At 43.7% G+C, this 26,916-nt stretch overlaps 1 protein-coding gene across 1 annotated transcript in view; it reads right to left on the reverse strand.

Annotated features, from left to right (window-relative positions):
* Positions 1-5,458: 5,458 nt before the first annotated feature.
* CPNE9 (copine family member 9) overlaps positions 5,459-26,916 on the reverse strand; it is a 296,707-nt gene continuing 275,249 nt past the window's right edge. Inside the window, exons 13-21 of the mRNA XM_073569670.1 lie at positions 25,606-25,659; positions 24,581-24,642; positions 23,577-23,623; positions 22,572-22,753; positions 22,098-22,225; positions 21,299-21,401; positions 19,533-19,590; positions 7,008-7,081; positions 5,459-6,135 (exon numbers count right to left, since the gene is read on the reverse strand). Coding sequence (XP_073425771.1) covers positions 5,953-6,135; positions 7,008-7,081; positions 19,533-19,590; positions 21,299-21,401; positions 22,098-22,225; positions 22,572-22,753; positions 23,577-23,623; positions 24,581-24,642; positions 25,606-25,659 — 891 coding nt within the window. The 3' untranslated portion in view covers positions 5,459-5,952. The remainder of the gene's footprint in view (positions 6,136-7,007; positions 7,082-19,532; positions 19,591-21,298; positions 21,402-22,097; positions 22,226-22,571; positions 22,754-23,576; positions 23,624-24,580; positions 24,643-25,605; positions 25,660-26,916) is intronic.

The following is a 26,916-nucleotide window of genomic DNA, read 5'->3' on the forward strand; positions in this document are numbered from 1 at the left end:
ATCATGGGTTGTGTTTGGTATTGAAATAAATGGAGCTGAGCTGCAATACCACATACAACCTATGGAGAGGGGTGGCGCTGTTTCTGGTTATTTATATTTCCTCTTGCTCCCATCCACAACCTTTGGGATTACATAGTCCGCCATTAGCAGAGGGACGCGCTGGGTCTGCATCTTGCGCTTGTCCTAATGGGGCGGCTTCTCTCAGCAGATGATATCTGACTTTTCAGGTGTTTCATCTTCGTCTTATGTAAGTTTTTTTTGGAATTGACTGAGTTCTGCAAACAAACCCGGATCTTCTCCTTCATCTGATGGAAGCGTTCTCGGCGGACCCTCCCGTCAGCATGTACCCACCATCATCTCCGAAAACAGATTTCTCCCTGGGGTTAATTATTTAAATGATTTCCCCCAAGCAAATAGTGTAGGTGGCGGCAGGTGGATAAACAGCCGGGACCCGTATGCAGCGCACAATGCCAGCTGAATCCTTTCATCCGCGGATCGTTAGCTCTCCTGCGTTCGATATGAGGTTCACACAGAATCATTATTATATTTTTCAGTTTATTTTTTTACAAATTAAAGATATTTATCTTACGCTACATAAACAAAAAGAATATAAAATCCATGCACTAGTTTAGGATCCATGCACGCGGCCGGATTATGGCTCCAGCTAAGCTCCTAGTTGATCCCTGGGAGCTGCAATAAAGCACCGAGAGAAATCTGCAGTTTTGGTAACTGGATCGGTTAAACTTTTTGGTAGAAGAGCGCTATATGGCGGCACGCGCTGTATCTCCAGTCTCCATGCATGTGACTGCGGCTCTCATGCCGGTGATATTGTCTATGTGGATTTCTATAGCAAATTCATGCAATGTTTCTGGTATTGTTTCTTTATATATAAGTACAGGTTACATGAAATGATAATTTATTAGTGCCGGCCGCTGTGATATCAGCATATTAAATGCACTTTTTCTTTTTGGTAGTGTTTGGGATGTTTCCTAAATTCACTCAACTGCAGAGGAATGAATGCGGCTGCCTTACCGCTCCTGGGATAAATGAGACACCTGCCGTCTTCTGCTTCTCGCTCTTTAATTCTTTGCTCTTTAACTCATTTTATTTAATCATTGGGGACAGTGATAGTTAACATTAGCTCATATAGGTCATTACTCTCAGCTGCTCTGACAACTCTTTCAAGCACTTGCTTTTTTTTTTATCCGACTACCATAAAATGATTTGTGGAGTCTCCATGCTTCAGGAGACAATGTTTAATGATAACTAACGACCATTAACATCAATGGCCAACTAATGGCATCTGTGGACAACTACTGACATCAATGGTGGACCAATAACACCATAGACATAAATGGAGGACCTATACTCTATTGGATACCAATAAATTAATGTATGGAAAATGACCTCAATGAGCAAGTAATAGATTCAATATATGACAAATTATATCGATGGATGACAATTGGCATCAATGGGTGACTGGTAATATCTAAGGATGGCCAACGACATCAAGAGATGACCTCAGTAGACAGCCACTTACTGTAAAGAGGAGCAAAAACATTAACAGAAGACAGTGACCTGAATGGACACCAAATTACTAGAATGAATGACCTAAAACATCATTGGACCAATCAACACATTAAGGGACGACAAAATGACATCTATCAGTGTCCAATAACATAAATGAATGACCAGTGATATCAATAGATGACCAATAACGTCAATGGATGACCAATAATGTCAATGGATGACCAATAACGTCAATGGATGACCAATAATGTCAATGGATGACCAATAACGTCAATGGATGACCAATAATGTCAATGGATGACCAATAACATCAATGGATGACCAATAATGTCAATGGATGACCAATAACGTCAATGGATGACCAATAATGTCAATGGATGATCAATAACGTCAATGGATGACCAATAATGTCAATGGATGACCAGTGACATCAGTGGATGACCAATAATGTCAATGGATGACCAATAACGTCAATGGATGACCAATAACGTCAATGGATGACCAATAATGTCAATAGATGACCAATAACATCAATAGATGACCAATAATGTCAATGGATGACCAATAACATCAATGGATGACCAATAATGTCAATGAATGACCAATAACGTCAATGGATGACCAATAATGTCAATGGATGATCAATAACGTCAATGGATGACCAATAATGTTAATGGATGACCAGAGACATCAGTGGATGACCAATAATGTCAATGGATGACCAATAACGTCAATGGATGACCAATAACGTCAATGGATGACCAATAATGTCAATGGATGACCAATAACGTCAATGGATGACCAATAATGTCAATGGATGATCAATAACGTCAATGGATGACCAATAATGTCAATGGATGACCAATAAAGTTAATGGATGATCAATAATGTCAATGGATGACCAATGAACATAAGGATGAGTGACCTCATGGAGATCAACATCCAACACTGCGGAGACACCATCACATGTTTCTCAACGCAGTGATCTAGAGCAATGCCCCCATCCCTTATGGGAAATATGCAAAAGCATGTAAATTAACAGCCGCGGAGACACCATCACATGTTTCTCAACGCAAGCAATGACTAGCCAGGTCTTTCCCCGGGAAGGAACAACCACGGGAAGGGCAGTCTCCAATGAAGGAAACCACCTATGCCAAAACATGGTATCCATCCACAGACAGCTGTTTCGGGGTATCATGTTTTGGCATAGGTGGTTTCCTTCATTGGAGACTGCCCTTCCCGTGGTTGTTCCTTCCCGGGGAAAGACCTGGCTAGTCATTGCTTGCGTTGAGAAACATGTGATGGTGTCTCCGCGGCTGTTAATTTACATGCTTTTGCATATTTCCCATAAGGGATGGGGGCATTGCTCTAGATCACTGCGTTGAGAAACATGTGATGGTGTCTCCGCAGTTTTGGATGTTGATCTCCATGAGGTCACTCATCCTTATGTTCATAGCCTTTCACTAGGCATTGCTCCTACTAGCCAGTTTCCTACTCCACACTGATGAGGGGCAATACCCCGAAACAGCTGTCTGTGGATGGATACCATGTTTTGGCATAGGTGGTTTCCTTCATTGGAGACTGCCCTTCCCGTGGTTGTTCCTTCCCGGGGAAAGACCTGGCTAGTCATTGCTTGCGTTGAGAAACATGTGATGGTGTCTCTGCGGCTGTTAATTTAAATGGATGACCAATAACATCAATGGATGACCAATAACGTCAATGGATGACCAATAACTTCAATGGATGACCAGTGACATCAGTGGATGTCAGTGACCTCAATGGATGACCAGTGATATAAATGGATGACCAATAATGTCAATGGATGACCAGTGACCTCAATGGATGACCAATAATGTCAATGGATGACCAGTGACCTCAATGGATGACCAGTGCCATTAATTGATGACTAATAATATCAATGGATGACAAGTGACATCAATGGATGACCAGTGTCATTAATGGATGACCAATGACATAAATGGATGACCAGTCACATCAAGGACGACCAATAACTATAATGGATGACCAGAGACAATGGACGCCCAGTGTCATTAATGGATGACCAATATCCTCAATGGATGACCAGTGATACAAATGGGTGACCAGTCACATCAATGGATGACCAATAACATCAATGGATGACCAGTGATGTCAAAGGATGGCCGTTAATGTCAACGGACATCCATTGATTTTGACTGGCACCATAGAGAAGATCCCTGTTGTGCAGTTTTACCCTAGTAGAAAAGAAAAAGACAACTGCTCTGTCTACATCGCCATAACAATCTATAGGTACAGCGGTCACATTTGTCTTTATGGAAATATTGTTAATTTTGCAAACAAACTCAGGACATCCCTATGGACGACTTCCGTCTTTTTTCACAGGAAAGTCTAAAAACAAAAACTTAAAAATTAAGAAAAGAAAGAAAAGCATCTTTTTTTTTCTTTTTGCTCCTGCCATTGTGCTGTTATCTAGCTGTATCCATGCTCCCGGCAGATGCATTGTCCTCTCCAGATGGCTGCGTCTCATCCTCCAGCGCGCAGCATTTCATCACAGTGTCCCGTTGATCTGCCGTCGTGCTGTTGATCTGAAAACACCGTCTCCGTATTATTCCGGGCCTGACCGTCTGCCTGTCTCAATGGCTTCTAATTAGACTTCTACAAGTATTGTTTGTGAAGGCAGGAGGAGCGGCGCACCATTGCCTTCACCCGATAAGAAACTCCCCCCCCCCATGCTTTTATTCTGGAAGGTGCACATAGAAAGTGATCGGAGAATTCCTACAGTGAAATGAATAGTCATCCTGGCACAAAAAGTAAAAGATGGAATAAGCCAGAGAGAATAGCTTATTTAAAGGGGCAGTGCACAATGCATCCGGAGAAGATCACTATTGACATGATCATTGTCAATAGTCCAGCGACCTGGAACATTAATACCATTGTTGGTGGGAGTTGAACGCTGTTATGACCTGCTGCAAACCTGATACAACGTTCCTGAGGGCTCATAGCCTAGTCATGATGTGAAATGGCCTGCAGATCACTAGCATTCTTGGGTGGCTGAGAGAGGGGTCTGAAAAAGTCTGAAAAAAAGTGTCTTGATGATGCCTACAGTGAAGTATAGTGATAGCTCAGTGATGCTTAAAGTGAAACATGATGGCGGCTCAGTGATGTCTACAGTGAAGCATGGTGGTGGCTCGATGATGCCTACAGTGAAGTATGGTGACACCTACAGTGAAGCTCGGTGGTGCTTCAGTGATGCCTACATTGAAGCACTGTGGTGGCTCAGTGATACCCACAGTGAAGCATGGTGGTGACTTGGAGATGACTACAGTGAAACGTGGAGGTGGATCGGTGATGCCTACATTGAAGCTTGGTGGTGGCTATAGTGAAGCATGGTGGTGGCTCAGTAATGTCTACAGTCAAGCATGGCGGTGGATGGGTTATGCCTAGAGTGAAGCATGGCAGTGGCTCAGCAATGTCTACAATGAAACATGGCAGTGACTCGGCAATGCTTACAATGGAGCTTGGTGATGCCTATAGTGAAGCATGGTGGTGGCTCAGTGATGCCTACAGTGAAGAATGGCATTGGCTTGGCAATGCCTACAATGAACCATGAGGGTGACACCTATAATGAAGCATGATCGTGGCTCAGTGATGCCTACAGTGAACCAGTGTGTTCACCATTATAGTCAATATAGGGGGCTAACCTCAACTTTTTTATAGCCTGAGATGCACAGCATAGGGCCATACGGTTCCTTCAGCACCCAGCTTGCAGTCTGTGCCATTTACTTGGAGGAACAAGATTTTAGTAAAACTACTACTTCCAGCATGCCTGGAAGGTCAGCCACTGTCAGGATATCCTGGGGGTTGTAATTTTACAAGCCAAAGGATCCGACCAGACTTCTCCCGATCTGTTCCTGCATAAAACCACCACTTAGATTAAAGGTTTATTTGTATGTATCTGGAGACAGATGAGGACTACAGTATACAATTCCTCCGAGAGCACAGTGTACATATTCTGTATACGATCGATTCTGATAAAAATGTTCTTAAATACTGTACAGCATCATCCAGCTGGCCCTGCGTTCTCCCAAAGTGCAAATTTCTGCAACACCCCCACAATCCGTACTCCTCGTCCGTCATTTCTGTCCATCATCTTGGCTGGAGCAATCAGGCCGATCATTCCTATTGCAGGACCGGTGGTAATAACCCGGGCTCAGACCGTACTCCGGACCGTATTGCATAACCCCTAGAAGATCGGGGTGCGGCTAGTTTTATGAGAGATGCAATTAGCAGGCGTGTCCCAATAACTAAGTAGATGCTGGGCGAAGGGAAGAGGAGAATGGGAGTTCGAAGCTTTACCCTGTCTCTTAAAAATGGTTAGGGGGTGCCCCCATTCTGTATGGGATGGAACAGCATGGTCGGTGCTCAGATGTGCGAGGGCAGGTTCTGGATGGGTGCGGAAGGCGGCAGTGGACGGGGCTTGATCTCGCGGGACTTCATGTAGGAGAGGAACTGCTCTGGGATCTCGGCTAAGACATCCTTGGCAAGCCGGGCCATGCTCAGAATTTGGTTTCCAGAACGGTCCACGTAGTCACGGAACGGCACGAACTGTAGAGGAAGAAGAAGGTTCGGTGAGTGGGTGTGGGGGTTTGGTCAGAATTTACTAAATGCTGCAAACCATGGCGTTTCCACATCCTGAAATTGCCCATAATCAGCAAACTGATGCCAGTGGGCTAATGACTGTCAAAGTTGGAGAGGTAGAGATGGATGAATAGGGGCAAATTTCCTACTTCTCCACCCAATAATCTAGTTTGTCCACTTCCGCCAGCTTTCCGTGGCTCCTGACGGGCAGAATGGCGCCACATAGCAACCAGTAGTGTTGAGCAAATAGATTTGCCAGGGTCCGGTAGTCCTTTCAGTAGTCTATGCCTGCTGGACCCGCGCCTCGTGTACCTCCTCCTACCTACTGGCATCCCCATTGCCACCTCGGATTAGTAACCTTGGCGTCATCGCAGCATGACGCACGCTCTCTTTGCTCAACTCTAATGACCATAATAAATCAATGGGTCCATTAGGCCCATGGCAAGTCACAAAAAAATTAAAATTAAGCAATTTTGGTAATCATCTTTATTTTAAATGCACTGCAGCTCCCCTGCAGACCTATGCGTCTCTATGGTTACAGACTACAATGAAACCTTGTAGTCTGATCCTGCAGTCATGGGTCCCTTTCCCTTTGCCTTCTTTCTATAACTGAGCAATAGGAGGGAGAGGAGTAACACCTGATCAAAGCATCAGATGCATCAGACTACAGAGGGATTCTTTGTCGTCTGTAACCATAGAGACACATAAGTCTGCATCAGAGCTGTAGACACAAAAACAATTTTTCCTTAGTTTTTGGTTGCTGAAGCTTATTTGCAAAAGTGGTGCATTTTAGAGAAATTAAAGATAGTTGTAAAACTCTCCAGTCATCACTTCTTTACCTGCACTATGTCTCTTTCTGCAAAACGGCCTCTGGAGGAAACCCGGACCTCATCTCCATCCAGTTCTTCCATCGCTGTGGACAATACGAAAAGTGAGCGTCACTAGTCCTCTCCCAAGGGCCAAACCCTAAATGTATACTGCGCTTCCAATAGGCGGGAGAATCTTACCCCTGAATCACAGGCCGTCTGGGCATGCTGGGAGTTGTAGTTTTGCAGCAAAGAACCACAACCGGTGGCCCCAAGGACAAAGTCGATATACTCCGTGTACACTGTCCTACTGATCGACATTATTTTGATGGATATTTTAGTCTATAAACCACTTTATAATTAAGGTGTACTGCCGCTTTAAGAAAACTGTTCTATTCATGTTTTGTAAATAGTAACTAAAACCAGAAGATACATTGTATATGTAGATGTGAAATCAGACGGGTCATTTCTATAGTAACAGTCTGAAAAAGCGCACGGCGGTGACTCCGCTATAGATTTTCGCTCACAGAGGGGGATCTGCTGCCAGGCGATGATGTACAGGCGGAGGATCGCTTTCCGCCAAAAATTAAATGTACGCGGGACGGGAAAGTCTGTGGAAGGCGTTTACAGCAGACCATTGCGGGAATGGCAGCACGAAGGCGAGAAAAGACGCTGCCATAAAAGTCGCCTCGCAATATGAGGAGATCAAAACATCGCATGTACCCCAAAATGGAATCAGGAAAAACATCAGCTCAGGGCGCAAAAAAATAAGCTTTCTACTAAATTATCTGGTAGAATGAATTGTGTCATTTAAAAGTACAACTCGTCCTGCAAAAAACAAGCCCTCATATGGCTATGTGGATGGAAAAATAAAAAAAAAGTTAGGCTCTGGGAGGAAGGGGAGGAGAAAACAAAAATGGAAAATTGCCTGGGGGGTGAAGGGGTTAAAACCTATTTAATAGCCATATAGTAGCTGCACGAGCGCCCCCTGCTGGTGTTATTCATCCGATGTTCAACATGGGTTTACTAGCAAACTGAAAAAATAATCTTATCTATAAAAATGTAATTAGGGTCAGGGTACCTCCTTAATTCCTAAATGTGTAGGTAGTTATCAGGCAAAACTTACAAGGCGTTAAGTTCAATATTTCCACTAGTGACCACCCAAGTGACCCCATAACAACACAAGACAGGAAGTGTTGTCACAGGGATTCTGGAACACTAGGGTGGTGCTTAATAATTCAAAATTAACTTTTTTGTGTGTACAATAGACTCTAGTATGGAGAATATAGGAGCTCTTTGTTAAAAATTACATTTAAGAAGATAATCCTATGAACACGTTCTTACTGACTCTCCAGTTTGTAAAACCTATTCTATTAAACAGTTTTAGGTAATATGGCTGGTCTGTATGTGCTCTGTGTATACATATGGCTGGTCTGTATGTGCTCTGTGTATACATATGGCTGGTCTGTATGTGCTCTGTGTATACATATGGCTGGTCTGTATGTGCTCTGTGTATACATATGGCTGGTCTGTATGTGCTCTGGGTATACATATGGCTGGTCTGTATGTGCTCTGTGTATACATATGGCTGGTCTGTATGTGCTCTGTGTATACATATGGCTGGTCTGTATGTGCTCTGTGTATACATATGGCTGGTCTGTATGTGCTCTGTGTATACATATGGCTGGTCTGTATGCGCTCTGTGTATACATATGGCTGGTCTGTATGCGCTCTGTGTATACATACGGCTGGTCTGTATGCGCTCTGTGTATACATACGGCTGGTCTGTATGTGCTCTGTGTATACATATGGCTGGTCTGTATGTGCTCTGTGTATACATATGGCTGGTCTGTATGTGCTCTGTGTATACATATGGCTGGTCTGTATGCGCTCTGTGTAAACATATGGCTGGTATGTATGCGCTCTGTGTATACATATGGCTGGTCTGTATGCGCTCTGTGTATACATACGGCTGGTCTGTATGCACTCTGTGTATACATATGGCTGGTCTGTATGCGCTCTGTGTATACATACGGCTGGTCTGTATGTGCTCTGTGTATACATAGGGCTGGTCTGTATGTGCTCTGTGTATACATATGGCTGGTCTGTATGCGCTCTGTGTATACATATGGCTGGTCTGTATGCGCTCTGTGTATACATAGGGCTGGTCTGTATGTGCTCTGTGTATACATATGGCTGGTCTGTATGTGCTCTGTGTATACATAGGGCTGGTCTGTATGTGCTCTGTGTATACATAGGGCTGGTCTGTATGTGCTCTGTGTATACATATGGCTGGTCTGTATGTGCTCTGTGTATACATATGGCTGGTCTGTATGTGCTCTGTGTATACATATGGCTGGTGTGTATGTGCTCTGTGTATACATATGGCTGGTCTGTATGCGCTCTGGGTATACATAGGGCTGGTCTGTATGCGCTCTGTGTATACATATGGCTGGTCTGTATGTGCTCTGTGTATACATATGGCTGGTCTGTATGTGCTCTGTGTATACATAGGGCTGGTCTGTATGTGCTCTGTGTATACATATGGCTGGTCTGTATGTGCTCTGTGTATACATATGGCTGGTGTGTATGTGCTCTGTGTATACATATGGCTGGTCTGTATGCGCTCTGGGTATACATAGGGCTGGTCTGTATGCGCTCTGGGTATACATATGGCTGGTCTGTATGCGCTCTGTGTATACATATGGCTGGTATGTATGTGCTCTGTGTATACATATGGCTGGTCTGTATGTGATCTGTGTATACATATGGCTGGTCTGTATGCGCTCTGTGTATACATAGGGCTGGTCTGTATGCGCTCTGTGTATACATAGGGCTGGTATGTATGTGCTCTGTGTATACATATGGCTGGTATGTATGTGCTCTGTGTATACATAGGGCTGGTATGTATGTGCTCTGTGTATACATATGGCTGGTCTGTATGTGCTCTGTGTATACATAGGGCTGGTATGTATGTGCTCTGTGTATACATATGGCTGGTCTGTATGCGCTCTGTGTATACATATGGCTGGTCTGTATGTGCTCTGTGTATACATATGGCTGGTCTGTATGTGCTCTGTGTATACATAGGGCTGGTCTGTATGTGCTCTGTGTATACATATGGCTGGTCTGTATGCGCTCTGTGTATACATAGGGCTGGTCTGTATGTGCTCTGTGTATACATAGGGCTGGTCTGTATGCGCTCTGTGTATACATAGGGCTGGTCTGTATGTGCTCTGTGTATACATATGGCTGGTCTGTATGCGCTCTGTGTATACATAGGGCTGGTCTGTATGTGCTCTGTGTATACATAGGGCTGGTCTGTATGTGCTCTGTGTATACATAGGGCTGGTCTGTATGCGCTCTGTGTATACATATGGCTGGTCTGTATGCGCTCTGTGTATACATATGGCTGGTCTGTATGTGCTCTGTGTATACATATGGCTGTATGCGCTCTGTGTATACATATGGCTGGTCTGTATGCGCTCTGTGTATACATATGGCTGGTCTGTATGCGCTCTGTGTATACATATGGCTGGTCTGTATGCGCTCTGTGTATACATATGGCTGGTCTGTATGTGCTCTGTGTATACATATGGCTGGTCTGTATGCGCTCTGTGTATACATATGGCTGGTCTGTATGCGCTCTGTGTATACATATGGCTGGTCTGTATGCGCTCTGTGTATACATATGGCTGGTCTGTATGCGCTCTGGGTATACATATGGCTGGTCTGTATGTGCTCTGTGTATACATAGGGCTGGTCTGTATGCGCTCTGTGTATACATATGGCTGGTCTGTATGCGCTCTGTGTATACATATGGCTGGTCTGTATGTGCTCTGTGTATACATATGGCTGGTCTGTATGCGCTCTGGGTATACATATGGCTGGTCTGTATGTGCTCTGTGTATACATAGGGCTGGTCTGTATGTGCTCTGTGTATACATATGGCTGGTCTGTATGCGCTCTGTGTATACATATGGCTGGTCTGTATGCGCTCTGTGTATGGATATGGCTGGTCTGTATGCGCTCTGTGTATACATATGGCTGGTCTGTATGCGCTCTGTGTATACATATGGCTGGTCTGTATGTGCTCTGTGTATACATATGGCTGGTCTGTATGTGCTCTGTGTATACATATGGCTGGTCTGTATGCGCTCTGTGTATACATAGGGCTGGTCTGTATGCGCTCTGTGTATACATATGGCTGGTCTGTATGTGCTCTGTGTATACATAGGGCTGGTCTGTATGCACTCTGTGTATACATAGGGCTGGTATGTATGCGCTCTGTGTATACATATGGCTGGTCTGTATGTGCTCTGTGTATACATATGGCTGGTCTGTATGCGCTCTGTGTATACATATGGCTGGTCTGTATGCGCTCTGTGTATACATATGGCTGGTCTGTATGCGCTCTGTGTATACATATGGCTGGTCTGTATGCGCTCTGTGTATACATATGGCTGGTCTGTATGCACTCTGTGTATACATATGGCTGGTCTGTATGTGCTCTGTGTATACATATGGCTGGTCTGTATGCGCTCTGTGTATACATATGGCTGGTCTGTATGCGCTCTGTGTATACATATGGCTGGTCTGTATGCACTCTGTATACATAGGGCTGGTCTGTATGTGCTCTGTGTATACATATGGCTGGTCTGTATGCGCTCTGTGTATACATATGGCTGGTCTGTATGTGCTCTGTGTATACATAGGGCTGGTCTGTATGTGCTCTGTGTATACATATGGCTGGTCTGTATGCACTCTGTATACATAGGGCTGGTCTGTATGTGCTCTGTGTATACATATGGCTGGTCTGTATGCGCTCTGTGTATACATATGGCTGGTCTGTATGTGCTCTGTGTATACATATGGCTGGTCTGTATGTGCTCTGTGTATACATATGGCTGGTCTGTATGCGCTCTGTGTATACATATGGCTGGTCTGTATGCGCTCTGTGTATACATATGGCTGGTCTGTATGCACTCTGTGTATACATAGGGCTGGTCTGTATGTGCTCTGTGTATACATATGGCTGGTCTGTATGCACTCTGTGTATACATAGGGCTGGTCTGTATGTGCTCTGTGTATACATAGGGCTGGTCTATATGCGCTCTGTGTATACATAGGGCTGGTCTGTATGCGCTCTGTGTATACATATGGCTGGTCTGTATGCGCTCTGTGTATACATATGGCTGGTCTGTATGCGCTCTGTGTATACATATGGCTGGTCTGTATGCACTCTGTGTATACATAGGGCTGGTCTGTATGTGCTCTGTGTATACATATGGCTGGTCTGTATGCACTCTGTGTATACATAGGGCTGGTCTGTATGCGCTCTGTGTATACATATGGTTGGTCTGTATGCACTCTGTGTATACATAGGGCTGGTCTGTATGTGCTCTGTGTATACATATGGCTGGTCTGTATGCACTCTGTGTATACATATGGCTGGTCTGTATGCGCTCTGTGTATACATATGGCTGGTCTGTATGCGCTCTGTGTATACATATGGCTGGTCTGTATGCGCTCTGTGTATACATATGGCTGGTATGTATGCGCTCTGTGTATACATAGGGCTGGTCTATATGCGCTCTGTGTATACATAGGGCTGGTCTGTATGCGCTCTGTGTATACATATGGCTGGTCTGTATGCGCTCTGTGTATACATAGGGCTGGTCTGTATGTGCTCTGTGTATACATAGGGCTGGTCTGTATGCGCTCTGTGTATACATATGGCTGGTCTGTATGCGCTCTGTGTATACATATGGCTGGTATGTATGCGCTCTGTGTATACATAGGGCTGGTCTATATGCGCTCTGTGTATACATATGGCTGGTATGTATGCGCTCTGTGTATACATAGGGCTGGTCTATATGCGCTCTGTGTATACATATGGCTGGTCTGTATGCACTCTGTGTATACATATGGCTGGTCTGTATGCGCTCTGTGTATACATATGGCTGGTCTGTATGCGCTCTGTGTATACATAGGGCTGGTCTGTATGTGCTCTGTGTATACATATGGCTGGTCTGTATGCGCTCTGTGTATACATATGGCTGGTCTGTATGCGCTCTGTGTATACATATGGCTGGTCTGTATGTGCTCTGTGTATACATATGGCTGGTCTGTATGTGCTCTGTGTATACATATGGCTGGTCTGTATGCGCTCTGTGTATACATAGGGCTGGTCTGTATGCGCTCTGTGTATACATATGGCTGGTCTGTATGCGCTCTGTGTATACATATGGCTGGTCTGTATGCGCTCTGTGTATACATAGGGCTGGTCTGTATGCGCTCTGTGTATACATATGGCTGGTCTGTATGCGCTCTGTGTATACATATGGCTGGTCTGTATGTGCTCTGTGTATACATATGGCTGGTCTGTATGCGCTCTGTGTATACATATGGCTGGTCTGTATGCGCTCTGTGTATACATAGGGCTGGTCTGTATGTGCTCTGTGTATACATATGGCTGGTCTGTATGTGCTCTGTGTATACATATGGCTGGTCTGTATGCGCTCTGTGTATACATATGGCTGGTCTGTATGTGCTCTGTGTATACATATGGCTGGTCTGTATGTGCTCTGTGTATACATAGGGCTGGTCTGTATGTGCTCTGTGTATACATATGGCTGGTCTGTATGCGCTCTGTGTATACATATGGCTGGTCTGTATGCGCTCTGTGTATACATATGGCTGGTCTGTATGCGCTCTGTGTATACATAGGGCTGGTCTGTATGCGCTCTGTGTATACATATGGCTGGTCTGTATGCGCTCTGTGTATACATATGGCTGGTCTGTATGTGCTCTGTGTATACATATGGCTGGTCTGTATGCGCTCTGTGTATACATATGGCTGGTCTGTATGCGCTCTGTGTATACATAGGGCTGGTCTGTATGCGCTCTGTGTATACATATGGCTGGTCTGTATGTGCTCTGTGTATACATATGGCTGGTCTGTATGCGCTCTGTGTATACATATGGCTGGTCTGTATGCGCTCTGTGTATACATATGGCTGGTCTGTATGTGCTCTGTGTATACATATGGCTGGTCTGTATGTGCTCTGTGTATACATAGGGCTGGTCTGTATGCGCTCTGTGTATACATATGGCTGGTCTGTATGTGCTTTGTGTATACATAGGGCTGGTCTGTATGTGCTCTGTGTATACATAGGGCTGGTCTGTATGCGCTCTGTGTATACATATGGCTGGTCTGTATGTGCTCTTATGTATACATGTGTGTGCTGTGTGTGTCACATACTGTGTGTATATGCAGTATCCACATGTATAAATCCCGGGAGTGCAGATGAGAGTTCATAGGTGTGAATATGTCGGCTATCACCCAATGAACGAGCAAAATGCTGCCTATTCATCGGGTGATTGTATTGTTTACACAAATCCTTGTTCTCAGCCGCACATCGCCCGATGTAAGCTGCAGATAACATGATACTGTATGGGGACAGGATGATCTACTAGTGATCGTTCTGTGCCCACCATTCTTTCTCGGCCGTTGGAAAGAGGCCGGAAAACAAGCGTGAACGACTTGTAAATACAACCGAAATGTTTCTGTGTGATGGTGCAATATGAGAGCATCAGTGGCCCCACTTTACACTTTTGCCCAGGGCACCACTTTGTCTAAAACCGGCCGTGTGGATGGCTATGTGACCCCAAGGTCCCTGTTTTGTACCCTGTCCCACCAGGGCAGAGCGATGCATTGTGGGAACATCTGAATTAATAAGATGTAATAAAGCTTTTTCCTTATAATAAAGGATGAAGTGAGATGAATATTGTACGGGTGCGGGGAGTGAGCAGGCGGCCATACTGCTGTGTACAGATCCATAATAGTGTGGTGAAGACACAAGGTGACACCGGCCCGGGCCGCGCACTGCCGGCTGCCGCATGTCAATAATGGAACCGTCACAATCCTGTGGGAACAATTAACTGAGGAAACGAGACAGCGGCTTCTCACAGGCTGACGGCATCATCAGGATCACATAGTACGCCATTACTTCTAATTTACTAATTATTTTATGCCTGAAGAGGCAACAAATAAATCTATTATCTATCCATCTACTATCTATCTATCTATCTATTACCATATCTATTATCTATCTATCCATCTATCAATTATCTATTGTCTATTATCCATTTATCTATCTATTATCTATCTATATATCTATTAACTAAGACTAAGACTAACATCCCCCGTAATCCGAACCTCGCACCTCCGCCTCCAAGACTTCTCTCGTGCTGCTCCAGCTCTCTGGAATGCACTTCCCCAGGCGATCAGACTGATACCTAGCCCTGACCTATTCAAGCGCGCTTTGAAAACCCATCTCTTCAAACAAGCCTACCACATCAACTACTCAGCAAGCTAACTTTGCCCTGTTCCCTCCTTCCAAATATTATTCTGAATCTGCACCCTACTATTCATCTGTCTCCACACCCTTCATGCACATGATAACTGCACTTGATACTTGTCTATTGCACTTAAACACACGGGCTGATGACCGGATCATGCAGCTTTATATGAAAATCCCTATTATAATTGCCAGACCTGAATCAACAAGCATTTCTCACCTACTGTGTCCCCCCATTTCCTTGTAGATTGTAAGCTTGCGAGCAGGGACCTCACTCCTAATGTCACTGTTTGAATTGTCTTAACTTGTATTGAATTTATTGTCTGTACATGTCCCCGCTTAATTGTAAAGTGCTGCGGAATATGTTGGCGCTATATAAATAAAAATTATTATTATTATTATTATTAACTATCCATTATCTATCTATCTATCTATCTATCATCTATTTATCCATCTATCTATTATCTATCAATTATCTATTATCTATCTACTATCCATCTATCATCTATCTATTACCATATCTATTATCTATCTATCACCTAAGTATCTATCCATCTATCAATTATCTATTGTCCATTTATCTATCTATTATCTATCTATATATCTATCATATATCCATCTATCTATTATATCTCAATTATCTATCTATCCATTATCTATCTATTATCTATCTATCTATCTCCTATCTATCTATCTATCTATCTATCTATCTATCCATCTATCAATTATCTATTGTCTATTATCCATTTATCTATCTATCTATCTATTATCTATCTATCTATTATCTGTCTTATCTATCTATCCATTATCTATCTATTATCTATATATCTATCTATTATCTATCTACTATCTATCAATTATCTATTATCCATTTATCTATCTATTATCTATCTATCTATTATCTATCTATTTATTTATTATCTCTCTATTATCTATCTATCTATCTATCTATCTATCTATCTATCTATCTATTATCTCTCTATTATCTATCTATCCATTATCTATCTATCTATCCATTATCTATCTATCTATCTATCTATCTATCTATCCATTATCTATCTCCCAGCACATTTTTCCATTAGATTTGATTCCAGACCTCAGTTCACACATTTGAGGCTCCGCTGTCGTCTTTTATAACCTTTCACAACCTGTCATTTTCCTTATATTTTCAGCTGTAATTTATGGTTCAGCTGATTCTGGAGTCGTGTCCGGATCACTAATATGTTATTTACCTCCTAATTTGTGAGTGAATCTGGGTCAGCGGCCGGCGCTGAATACACAATTCTGCGGTGACTAATTCAATTTCTAATACGTGACGTCACCTTCCTGCATCTACTTTGCCTTTGGAGATCGGGATTTGCATGGGATACACGCAGATACGTCCCGAAGTATGAGAAGGATCGGGCAGATGGAGGAAGATAATGACGGGTTTTCTAGGGTTAGAGGAGGCCAAGGAGTTCTGGATTTTGTGAGTCAAGGGCCGGATCAAGGTCTGATGACCTCCGGGTACAACGTGTGCAGTTCATTTTGGCTTCATACAATGCCCTTATAGTATTGCCTTATGAGTCCTACTGAATATGGCCATACACTATGGCTGACATTGCTCTACTTACTGACTTCTCCTAGAACAATCTCCTTTTACCACATTTTGCACATTCCTCTTTCCGTTCCTTTGGCCGTGTCCTCCTCTCCCCCGGCCTCGTCGTCCTGCTCTTGCTGGAGGCCAGGAGTAACCTGTAACCACGAGGCTCTGGCAGAGCTGACAAATGAGGTTACAGTCGCCCCTTCATTCTGATCGGAAATGACTTGTAGAATAAATGCCCGCGATGCCCTTGGACGCCTAATCCCATCGTACGCTGCTGTCTGTAAATCTTTGCGCTGTAGATGGGATATGTGTGCCGATCTTCTCCCATTACACTTGATCTGTCGCTTACAGAACTCTGACCTAATCTTTTTTTTCAAAGCAGAAAAGAAATAGAAAGGCCTGGAATATCGCCCTTCACAACTGTTCCATATAACGGAAAGGTAAAAGAAAATCAAAAATTACTTTTCACACTTCCAAATGAAGAATTTTTGCAGCTTGGCAACTGGTAACGCTCCGACAGATGAGAAGGGAGAAGTCCGAGATATTGTGCTGTCAGGGGATCAAACAGGACGTGTGCACAGTATACCATTGTGAGATTAGCGCACCTCAGGTGTAATCAGGATGGTTGTGGGATAAGAACCACATAAAGATAAAGCCACCATGTTAATAAATTCCTCTATACCTTGTTAACGTGTTTGGAGGCCATGAGCGAGGTCGTTAATGGTCGTCTGAGGAACGTTCTGCTGCTGAATGCACTTGGCCAAATCATCAAGATCCGCTGCTGGCAGCTCCTTTGTGATCACTGACCAATCCCATCCATGATGTGCTCGATGGGAGACAAGTCTGGAGACTCTGCAGCCATGATAGTACGCTTAGGTCACACAGGCTGCTCACAGTAGCACCAGCAACATGCGGACATGGGATGTCGTGCTGAAAAAAACAGCTCTTTAGAGAAATGGCAGCACCACTGGTTACACAACCAAATCAATGTAGCTGATAGTCTACTGGGAATGAAGACTAGAGGGGTCCGGCTTCTGTACATTATGGTACATTATGTCCCCCACAACATAATCTCAGAAGTAGGAACAATGTGACGTTCCCTTGTGAAGGGATCTTCATGGCGTCTAATTCATAGGCTACACTCATAGCTAGAGATGTCAGACCTCCATTCCAGCCTCCATTGCCTTCTAGCTCTGTAGAAAGATAGCCTATGAGACCGGTGGCATGAGGTCAGTGGACGCCTGTTGCCAGATGTCCAGCTCGTAGACTAATGTCGTGCAAATTCCTTCTGATGGTTTGTGTAGATGTGGTGTGATGCCCTAGTCTTTGTACATGATGTCCAATTTCACTTGCAACACAGAATGGATCCATAGTGGACCCAGCGGAGGCCATTTCTCCAAAGTGTCCTAGGAGCCGTTTTTTAGCTCAACAACGCCAGGCCACATATTGCTCGTGCTACTGTGAGCAGCCTGTGACCAAAACTTGCTCCCATGGCTGCAGCATCTCCATACTTGTCTCCATCGCGCATATTGGGGACGTCACCAGTCGGTGATTACACAGGAGCTGCCAGAAGCGGATTTTGATGATTTGCCCAAGTGCATTCAGCGGGAGAACCTTCCTCAGACGACCATTAATGACCTCAGTGATATCAGCCGGGATTTCTGCACAAGGCTGAGACTCCAGACTGAGTAATTTGAAAGGTTTTACAAATGCTGCTTCCATTTCCCCATTACGAGATCAGTGACGTCTCCATCCTGTGATTTCCGGAATTCCATGACTTTTCCTTCTTGATGTTGCAGTTTGTAAAGTCACTATCCCACTTTCTGGAGGTGTAACTTCAGCCTCCTGTGCCCCTATACAAAATCTGTGTGGGGGTCCGACCCCATCATGTGCCATCTATAGTATTGGGGTCTTCCTATGTGGCACTGGGACCTTGAGGCTCTAGGACCCTTGTACGACTGCTATCTCAACCCCCAATAGTTACGGTCACTTTCCACCACACGTTACATTCCCTCCTCAGGTAGAAGGGAGTTCTCTACATCTATGGCATCTACTAACCAGGGCATCTTCTCCTTGTTAATCCTTGCTGGGTGTCTTTTGGGCATTTCTACTTTTGGCAGCAGTGAAATCTTCCCTTCTGCTGTAAATATGTATTCAGGATGCCGTCTAATTACTTTGTAGATGCAATGACTTTGTACCGTTCCCGAGAGTTTCTGCTGTTATTTTCTTCTACAGGTGCAGTGATGATACCTCAAGGCAGAGCAGCCGGAGAGCGGCACAAATTAACTGTTCCTCGGCTGCCTCTGCCAACGAGGCATGGTGGGCCGCAACGTTGAGGAAATGGCATGAAGGACTGATGGTTTCCTTAAGATGGCAGGAAATGTCTCATTACTTCTGCCACCAACCCGCAACTGCAAACCTATTGCACCTCTAGGCATCTGATAGTCCTCATATGGGACTGTGGTAGTGCTTAAAGGGATCACTGTGATCCTACATAGGAAAGGATAGTAGGGCTGAATGTGACAGTTCCTTTAGGGGTGCCATGATACCGACTGCCATCGAGGGTCTTGACAACCACGGACCCTAGAAAAGACATAGCAGATAACTCACCGTCAAATTCTGCCGGACCGACTCCTACGATAATGATGGACAATGGTAACGATGAAGCCTAGGAAGAGAGTAGAAAGTTTAAAAGTTTAAGAGAAACCTGAGGATCATAAATGCGCTCCGACCATTGCAGGACCAGCACCCTCCCAACGGACAGCTACCCTGGTCCCACCATCCAGCCAAGAAGGGAGAATAAAAGGTTGTGGGCATCCCTGGCCAGGGATGGGGTCAAATCACATATGAGAATAGTCCAATTGTTTGGGTGACTGCTTTCTCTTTATTGTTGTGTAAAAATTCCCCTTGCTTTGTGGCTTTGTCCACCATTTACTTGTTCCATTGCATCCAAAAATAATTTTTTTTTTAGCAAATTTGATTAAAAAAAATAAATCACCTATCTTTTGTGTCTGCAGTTCTATTGCAGAGTAATGTGTCTCCTTGGTAACAGAAAACAAACAAGCGGTGTAAACTGCAGGATTTGACTTCACTGTTTGTTTGTTGCCTGTTGTCATGGAGACCCATAATTCTGCATAGGAGCTGTAAACCCAAAACGATCAAGACTTTTTTTAATCAAGACTCATACCGAAATTTCTTCCTTTTTTCACTTCATAAGCAATGAGCAATTAAATAAAATCTTCTGACTGCTGATGCATTAAAAAAAAGTTCCTTTAAGAACAAAAAAAAAAAGGCAAATTTCAGCTGATGAGTTAAAAAAAAAAAAAAGGATAAGACTAATGCTCTGGGCCATAATTAGAAAACCCCGGAGTTCTTACGGTCCACTGCTGAAAATAACGAGGGCTTTTATGACGGATCCCCTTGATGCTGCTCTGTATGGAATGGACGGACGGCGAGTACAGTCAGTAAGCGTCTTCTTTTCTAGGCTTCTTTCGGAGAACACAGAGCAGCTCTCTTCTACAAAGCCGCACTCTACAGGATTATTATTAACCTTCCTCCGTTTTAATTGGAATTAATGTCAACTACACATTAAGGCAGATTTTCATCAGCGGCAAGAAAGATTATTTTTTTTTTTTAATTTCCTAACCTACCGGGAATCTTGGTATTGTATGCGCTGGTTTTCACATACTAATTGCCGTTCTCCACTCCCCCCTACACGGCCCGGAGGAAATAAGGTATTATTCAGCCTCTCTCCTAATTTCTCCATAATGAGTACTACCTGCTGCTCCTGCCTCTGTCAAAGCCATCACAACTTATTCTCAAAAGTTCAGACATTTACTAATTTAACACTTAAAGGAGTCCTGGCACGTGTTCTAAATATGTATATTTTTTTACGCACAGTAAATGCCGCTGTTCTCCTGAATCCGATGATGTTTTTCATTTGTTCCTGCTCCTCTCCATTCCTGAGAAATGGCCTCCTATTCCCTGTATTTAAATCTTGTTTTGTTGGCTATGGGCGTGGTCTTTATTTTTCTCGTGGACCACACCCACTTAGATAAAAGATTACATTTATATAAGGGAAAAATGGGTCATATCTCAGGAATGGAGAGGAGCAGGAACAAACGAAAAACATCGCCGGATTCAGAAGATCAGCGGCATTTACACCAGATAAAAAAAATTACATATTTATGGCAAGAGACAGGAGGTAGTCATTAATGGGATATATGTGTATTAATGTAATTGTAATTATTATATTAGAAAAATAGTCTTCAATTCTGGAGAAACCTATAAAGACAGACAGAAAACTGACATAAAAAATAGAATAAATGATTACTTGACCCTAATGCTTTAGCTTTGCCTACAACATGTGCACTCACATTGACGATGGCTTCTTTGGTCTGCGCCATATCAGAGATGACTCCATCAGTGATGATCAGGAGGACGTAATACTGAGATCCATCCGTCACTTGACCTGCGGCACTTGGGAAGAACAGAGAATAGGGACAAATCAGCTTATCCTGAAGGTTGTCCCGGATATTCATTGATGACCTATCCTTAAGTATGGTCTTACTATCAGATTAGTGGCGGGCCACCACCTACCATCACAACCACCAATTAGCTGCTAGTGTACGGACTCAAAGCAGCACAGCTCCATACACCATGTACTGGCCATTCTCAGGTACTGCAGCTCAGAGCACATTGATTTCAATAGGCGCTGAGCTGCTATTCCAAGAACGGCCACTACATGGTGTATTGAGCTGTACACTGTGTACATGTGGTTGCAAACATCAGATTGCTGGGTGTCGAACTCCCGACGGTCTGATATTGATGACCTATCCTATAGACAGGTCATCAATATAAAAAGTTCAGATCTTGGGGTTCAGGTGTCTGAGCACTTATTAATGTCTTTATATTACATCTTTATGTGCGCAATATTTTTTTTCCAGAGTTACCAGCTCCATTTTTCTGATAAAGAGCTCCAAATCTCTTACACAGACATAATGATATATTATAAAATTCTCATTGCTTGCAGCCACCACTAGGGGGAGCCCAGGAGCTGACTGCATACAGTTCTACTATTGAAACCAATGTATAAACTGTATACAGTAAAGAAGAGAGAACTACAGACCCCAGAAGTGTGGAAATCACTGATCACACACATATAATGCATATTACCTGGCAACCTGATTAATAACTGGTGCAAAATTGGTTGGTCCGTAAAGCTGAACAGTCCGCAGACTTTTAAAATATGCTTCCAGCACGCCCTGTATCCCCACACAGTTTGGACTTTCCATGTCGCCGTTCTGAAAGCAAAATACATATTAAATGACACAAGAAATTGTAAATAATAATAATAATAATAATTAATTAATCTGGGATTTATGGGACCAGGAAAGAATTTCTGGACTATTAAAACGTAGATAAAAAAACAGAATAATAATAATTATACAATTATAATTTAATTGAGTATACATTTTGTTTAATATAAATTAAGTAAACAATAATTAAATATTATATATATATATATATATATATATATATATATACACACACACACAACCAACATTGAAAAAAATAAATAAATAGTACTTTATTTTTTGCATATGTGGCAGGAAATGATAGAAAATATGTCATAAGACATTTACAAACCAGCGGGAACTCATGGGAAATCTTGCCATCTGGAGGAATCTTGGCACCGAAACCATAAGCCGGGTATTGTTTGTCACTGTCATAGTCCTGGATAATTTCTCCGACAGCTTTCAGTGCCATGCCGTATGCGTTCAACTGGTAGGGGTTCATGTAGTGGAGCGAGGTGGGCTGCGAGGGGTTACCTGGGGAGGCGATGCAACAAATTAACCCTTGCCTTGGGTGTATCCAATTGTGTCCTAAGAAGAGGCTAAGTGACCAGAGTCAAATCGGTCTGTGCAGTGATATAAGATCATGCTTATGCACTGACCATTGGTTGAATGAGCTATTTCTCCTGACCCCCTAATGTACATGCACGCTCAGTTTGGCAGAGCGTGCATACTATTTTAATGCAGAGAGGGAAATTTCAGCTCTATCTCTGCTAAGACAATATTTTCAATAGTTATTGGCCGAACAAGCCATTTCTCCTGACTCACCATATACACATGCACATTCAGTTTGGCTGAGCGTGCATACAATATTAATAGTGAGAGCATGATGAACTGATTCCAGACAGCTCTGGTGGTAACTTATCTCCCCTGAGAACAAAAGGGGTTGATATTCAGCATGAGGACCCATATATCTCCTGACACTATCTGACAGGGGTAAGTGGGGAGACCCCCATACACAGATAGGTCGGTCAGTCCTACTGATGGGTCAGTGCTATATGTGAGAGCACTGGTCTCCCCTCGTCCCTCTTCTCTCCAGCACGTGCTGCGATGCATTTTGCCTCCAGTTTCGAGCAGCTACATATGGAGCCGCTGGAGGAGTCAGTTCTGCAGCCTCATTAAGTGGGGAGGTGAACCGACACCATCAGCAAAGCCGTGGCCGACCTGCGCGGCCCCGTTAGCTCACCCGTACCTCCCCACAGACACTTGTCATTTTCGGAGCAGTGAGAGTCCTGCAATTAATCGGAATAATGGAGGAAAGTTGGGGGAGGAAGAAAAAAAAATAACGTTCTCTGCTCACCGTTCGAAGCTGTAAAATCGATGGCGACTGTGAAGTTTAATTGCGTCCTAGGAAAAAAAAAATAAAAAGTAGAAAAAGTAATTGTGGATTTTTCAGAGCGATGTGTAATGGAACATTTCCCTTGTTTATTTCTGCCACTGATTCAACACATTGGTGAGTATTCCTATATACAGTACCAACACACCCAGCAACAATGATCATCTACGTTTTGGTATGTCCATACTCCCTAGATGGCATATGATCAGATGTCAGCCATGTTGTCTGACCCCTCATGCATATGCGTGCTCCATTTGGCTGAGCATACATGTATTTTGAAAGGGAAGAAAGTCACGTTTGTTGACCGTTCGTCTCCATCAGGAACACAAGGATTGGTCATTGCTCACTACTAAGCCACCAGGGGCGGACAGATCATTGGTGCAACCTTTGCAGCCACACAGGGGCCCCAAGAGGTCAGGGGGCCATTTTTACCTCCAAAGCAGATGGAATTGTGTGTTATTGAACTGCAAGGGGTCTATATATTGTTCTTGGGCCTCTTCTGTCTCTGTCCGCCAGTACTGAGAAGACCATGAGGTTTAGGACTTATGGTGGCCACACACCTTGGCCGTCTCCACATCCCATATAAATGGACGCTGGCTCTAATTGAGCATCCATGTATTCATAATGGGAGGAAGGGAGTAGGGTGCAGTTGATTCCTCCATATCTTTTATGAGAATTAATGATTGGGCGTGTTGAAATTCAATATGCCTGATCCTATCATCAGGATGGAGGCAGGACACCCCAATGCACAGATGACCACTAGAGAAACAATATTGTGATCCCCCACCATCGTCAGACTCATGACGATCCTTGTACAGCGCTGCAGAATATGTTGGTGTTATAGTCAGACTAGTCCTTGTACAGTCATCAAAAGATAAATCGGCGGCCGATAAAACAATGGCTATTCTCTTTACCGCCCATCCTACAGGGTGTAATGTCATCTAGAAAATGAAGAGGGTTGTACTCACCCGCCTTTGATGTAATCCACAAATGTATATTCTGATTCCGCTTTGAAAGACAGAAGTGTCACCTGTGAAACATGGGAGATACTCAGCCGTCAATCATCCGCACCACCAGCAGGTACTGAGCCAGGGAGACCTCCGGCGGGCCCAGCGATAATGGGGTCCAAACACAACACTGCCTATGAGCAGAGTACTGCTGCTTCACTTTACCAATATTTTTTACTAATTCCTTTCCACCCAGAGATTGCTGAGACGTGTAGTTCATAATGACGTCGTCACAGTGTCCCTCAATGACACTGCAGCCACCAGTGACTCCAGCTTGGCTGCAATGTCTGTTGGGAGTCTACGGTCGTCATAAAGACTCCATAGGTGGCTGCCACATATTGTAGAGAAATGGGACTCGATAAGTAAAAGAAAGTCCTGGAGACCTGATTTAAAAGGGGGTTCTGAGAAAGGACAGGTTTGGTAACAAGATTTGCAGGACCTGGGTCACGTGACCATGTTGGTAGTCTGGACTGCAGCCCTGCAAACTTCCTCTTACCTGCACCTTTTTTGTCTAGTAGACTTGGCAACGATGATGTTGCACTGGGCTGTGGCGCTGGTGGTGGGGTTATCAACCGGACCAGGGGACCCGGGTCTTACAAATTTTTTTTGCACAACTCTAGTTAGCAAGATATGATGAGTGCGGATGATAATGAAGGGACTACACCGCACAGCGCCATACGTCTGGGTGTGACTGTGCCTGGTACTGCAGTTCCTGTAATCGGGATTAAAAGCTGCAGGAACAGTCACAGGAAGGAGTGACGCTGCCCCTTCATTCTGGACGCTCCATTTTTGGGTTTGTCTCCTTTTTTCAGTTTGGGTTAGGGCTGTGGGTCATTTTGTAAATCTGCCCCTCCGCCTCCACCCCGCAGCAGACGACGAGTCAAACCAGCCTTGTGTAATCCCACAGCGTGGATGATACACTGCAACGTCCGTCGTAAAGGTAACGATTTCCTTATAGACATAGGGTCTGGTGAACGTTGTCTCACCGTTCCGGAGTTGATGTATTTCTTCTTTTTGCACTTCTTTTTTGGATTTAATACCTACGGAGAGAGGAACGACACGTCAAGGATGCCGCTCCTGTGACTGTCAGCGCGCCAGCATTGATCTTCATTAGCTCGAGAAGGCGAGTAGGAGCTCCGTCCTCATCCACCTCTGGACCCACAGTCACAATTAACCCCTTCACCCCCAAGGGTGGTTTGCACGTTCATGACCGGGCCAATTTTTACAATTCTGACCACTGTACCTTTATGAGGTCATAACTCTCGAACGCTTCCATGGATCCCGGTGATTCTGACATTGTTTTCTCGTGACATATTGTACTTCATGTTAGTGGTAAAATTTCATTCAAATAACTTGCGTTTATTTGTGAGAAAAACGGAAATTTGGCGAAAATTTTGAAAATTTCGCAATTTTCCAACTTTGAATTTTTATGCCCTTAAATCACAGAGATAAGGCACACAAAAAACTTGATAACTAACATTTCCCACATGTTTACTTTACATCAGCACAATTTTGGAACCAAAATTTTTTTTTGTTAGGAAGTTATAAGGGTTAAAAGTTGACCAGCGATTTCTCATTTTTACAACACCATTTTATTTTTAGGACCACATCACATTTGAAGCCACTTTGAGGGGTCTATATGATAGAAAATACCCAAAAGTGACACCATTCTAAAAACTGCACCCCTTAAGGTGCTCAAAACCACATTCAAGAAGTTTATTAACCCTTTAGGTGCGTCACAGGAATTTTTTTGAATATTTAAAAAAAAATGAACATCTAACTTTTTTTCATAAAAAAAATACTTCAGGTTCAATTTTTTTTATTTTACCAAGGGTAACAGGAGAAATTGAACTGCAAAAGTTATTGTGCAATTTGTCCTGAGTACGCAGATACCTGATATGTGGGGGGGAACGACTGTTTCGGCGCATGGCAGAGCTCAGAATGGAAGGAGCGCCGTTTGACTTTTTCAATGCAAAATTGTCTGGAATTCAGATTGGACGCCATGTCACGTTTGGAGAGTCCCTGATGTACCTAAACAGTGGAAACCCCCTACAAGTGACCCCATTTTGGAAACTAGACCCCCCAAGGAACTTATCTAGATATGTGGTGAGAACTTTGAACCCACAAGGGCTTTACAGAAGTTTATAACGTACAGCGGTACAATTAAAAAAATCATATTTTTTCCACAAAAATGATCTTTTCACCCCAATTTTTATTTTCCCAAGGGTAACAGGACCCTAAAAGTTATTGTGCAATTTGTCCTGAGTACGCTGATACCCCACATGTGGGGGTAAACC

This window comes from Dendrobates tinctorius, unplaced genomic scaffold, assembly GCF_039654945.1.
Source record: "Dendrobates tinctorius isolate UK_male_01 unplaced genomic scaffold, ASM3965494v1 ptg000027l, whole genome shotgun sequence".
NCBI classification, from domain to species: Eukaryota; Metazoa; Chordata; class Amphibia; order Anura; family Dendrobatidae; genus Dendrobates; species Dendrobates tinctorius.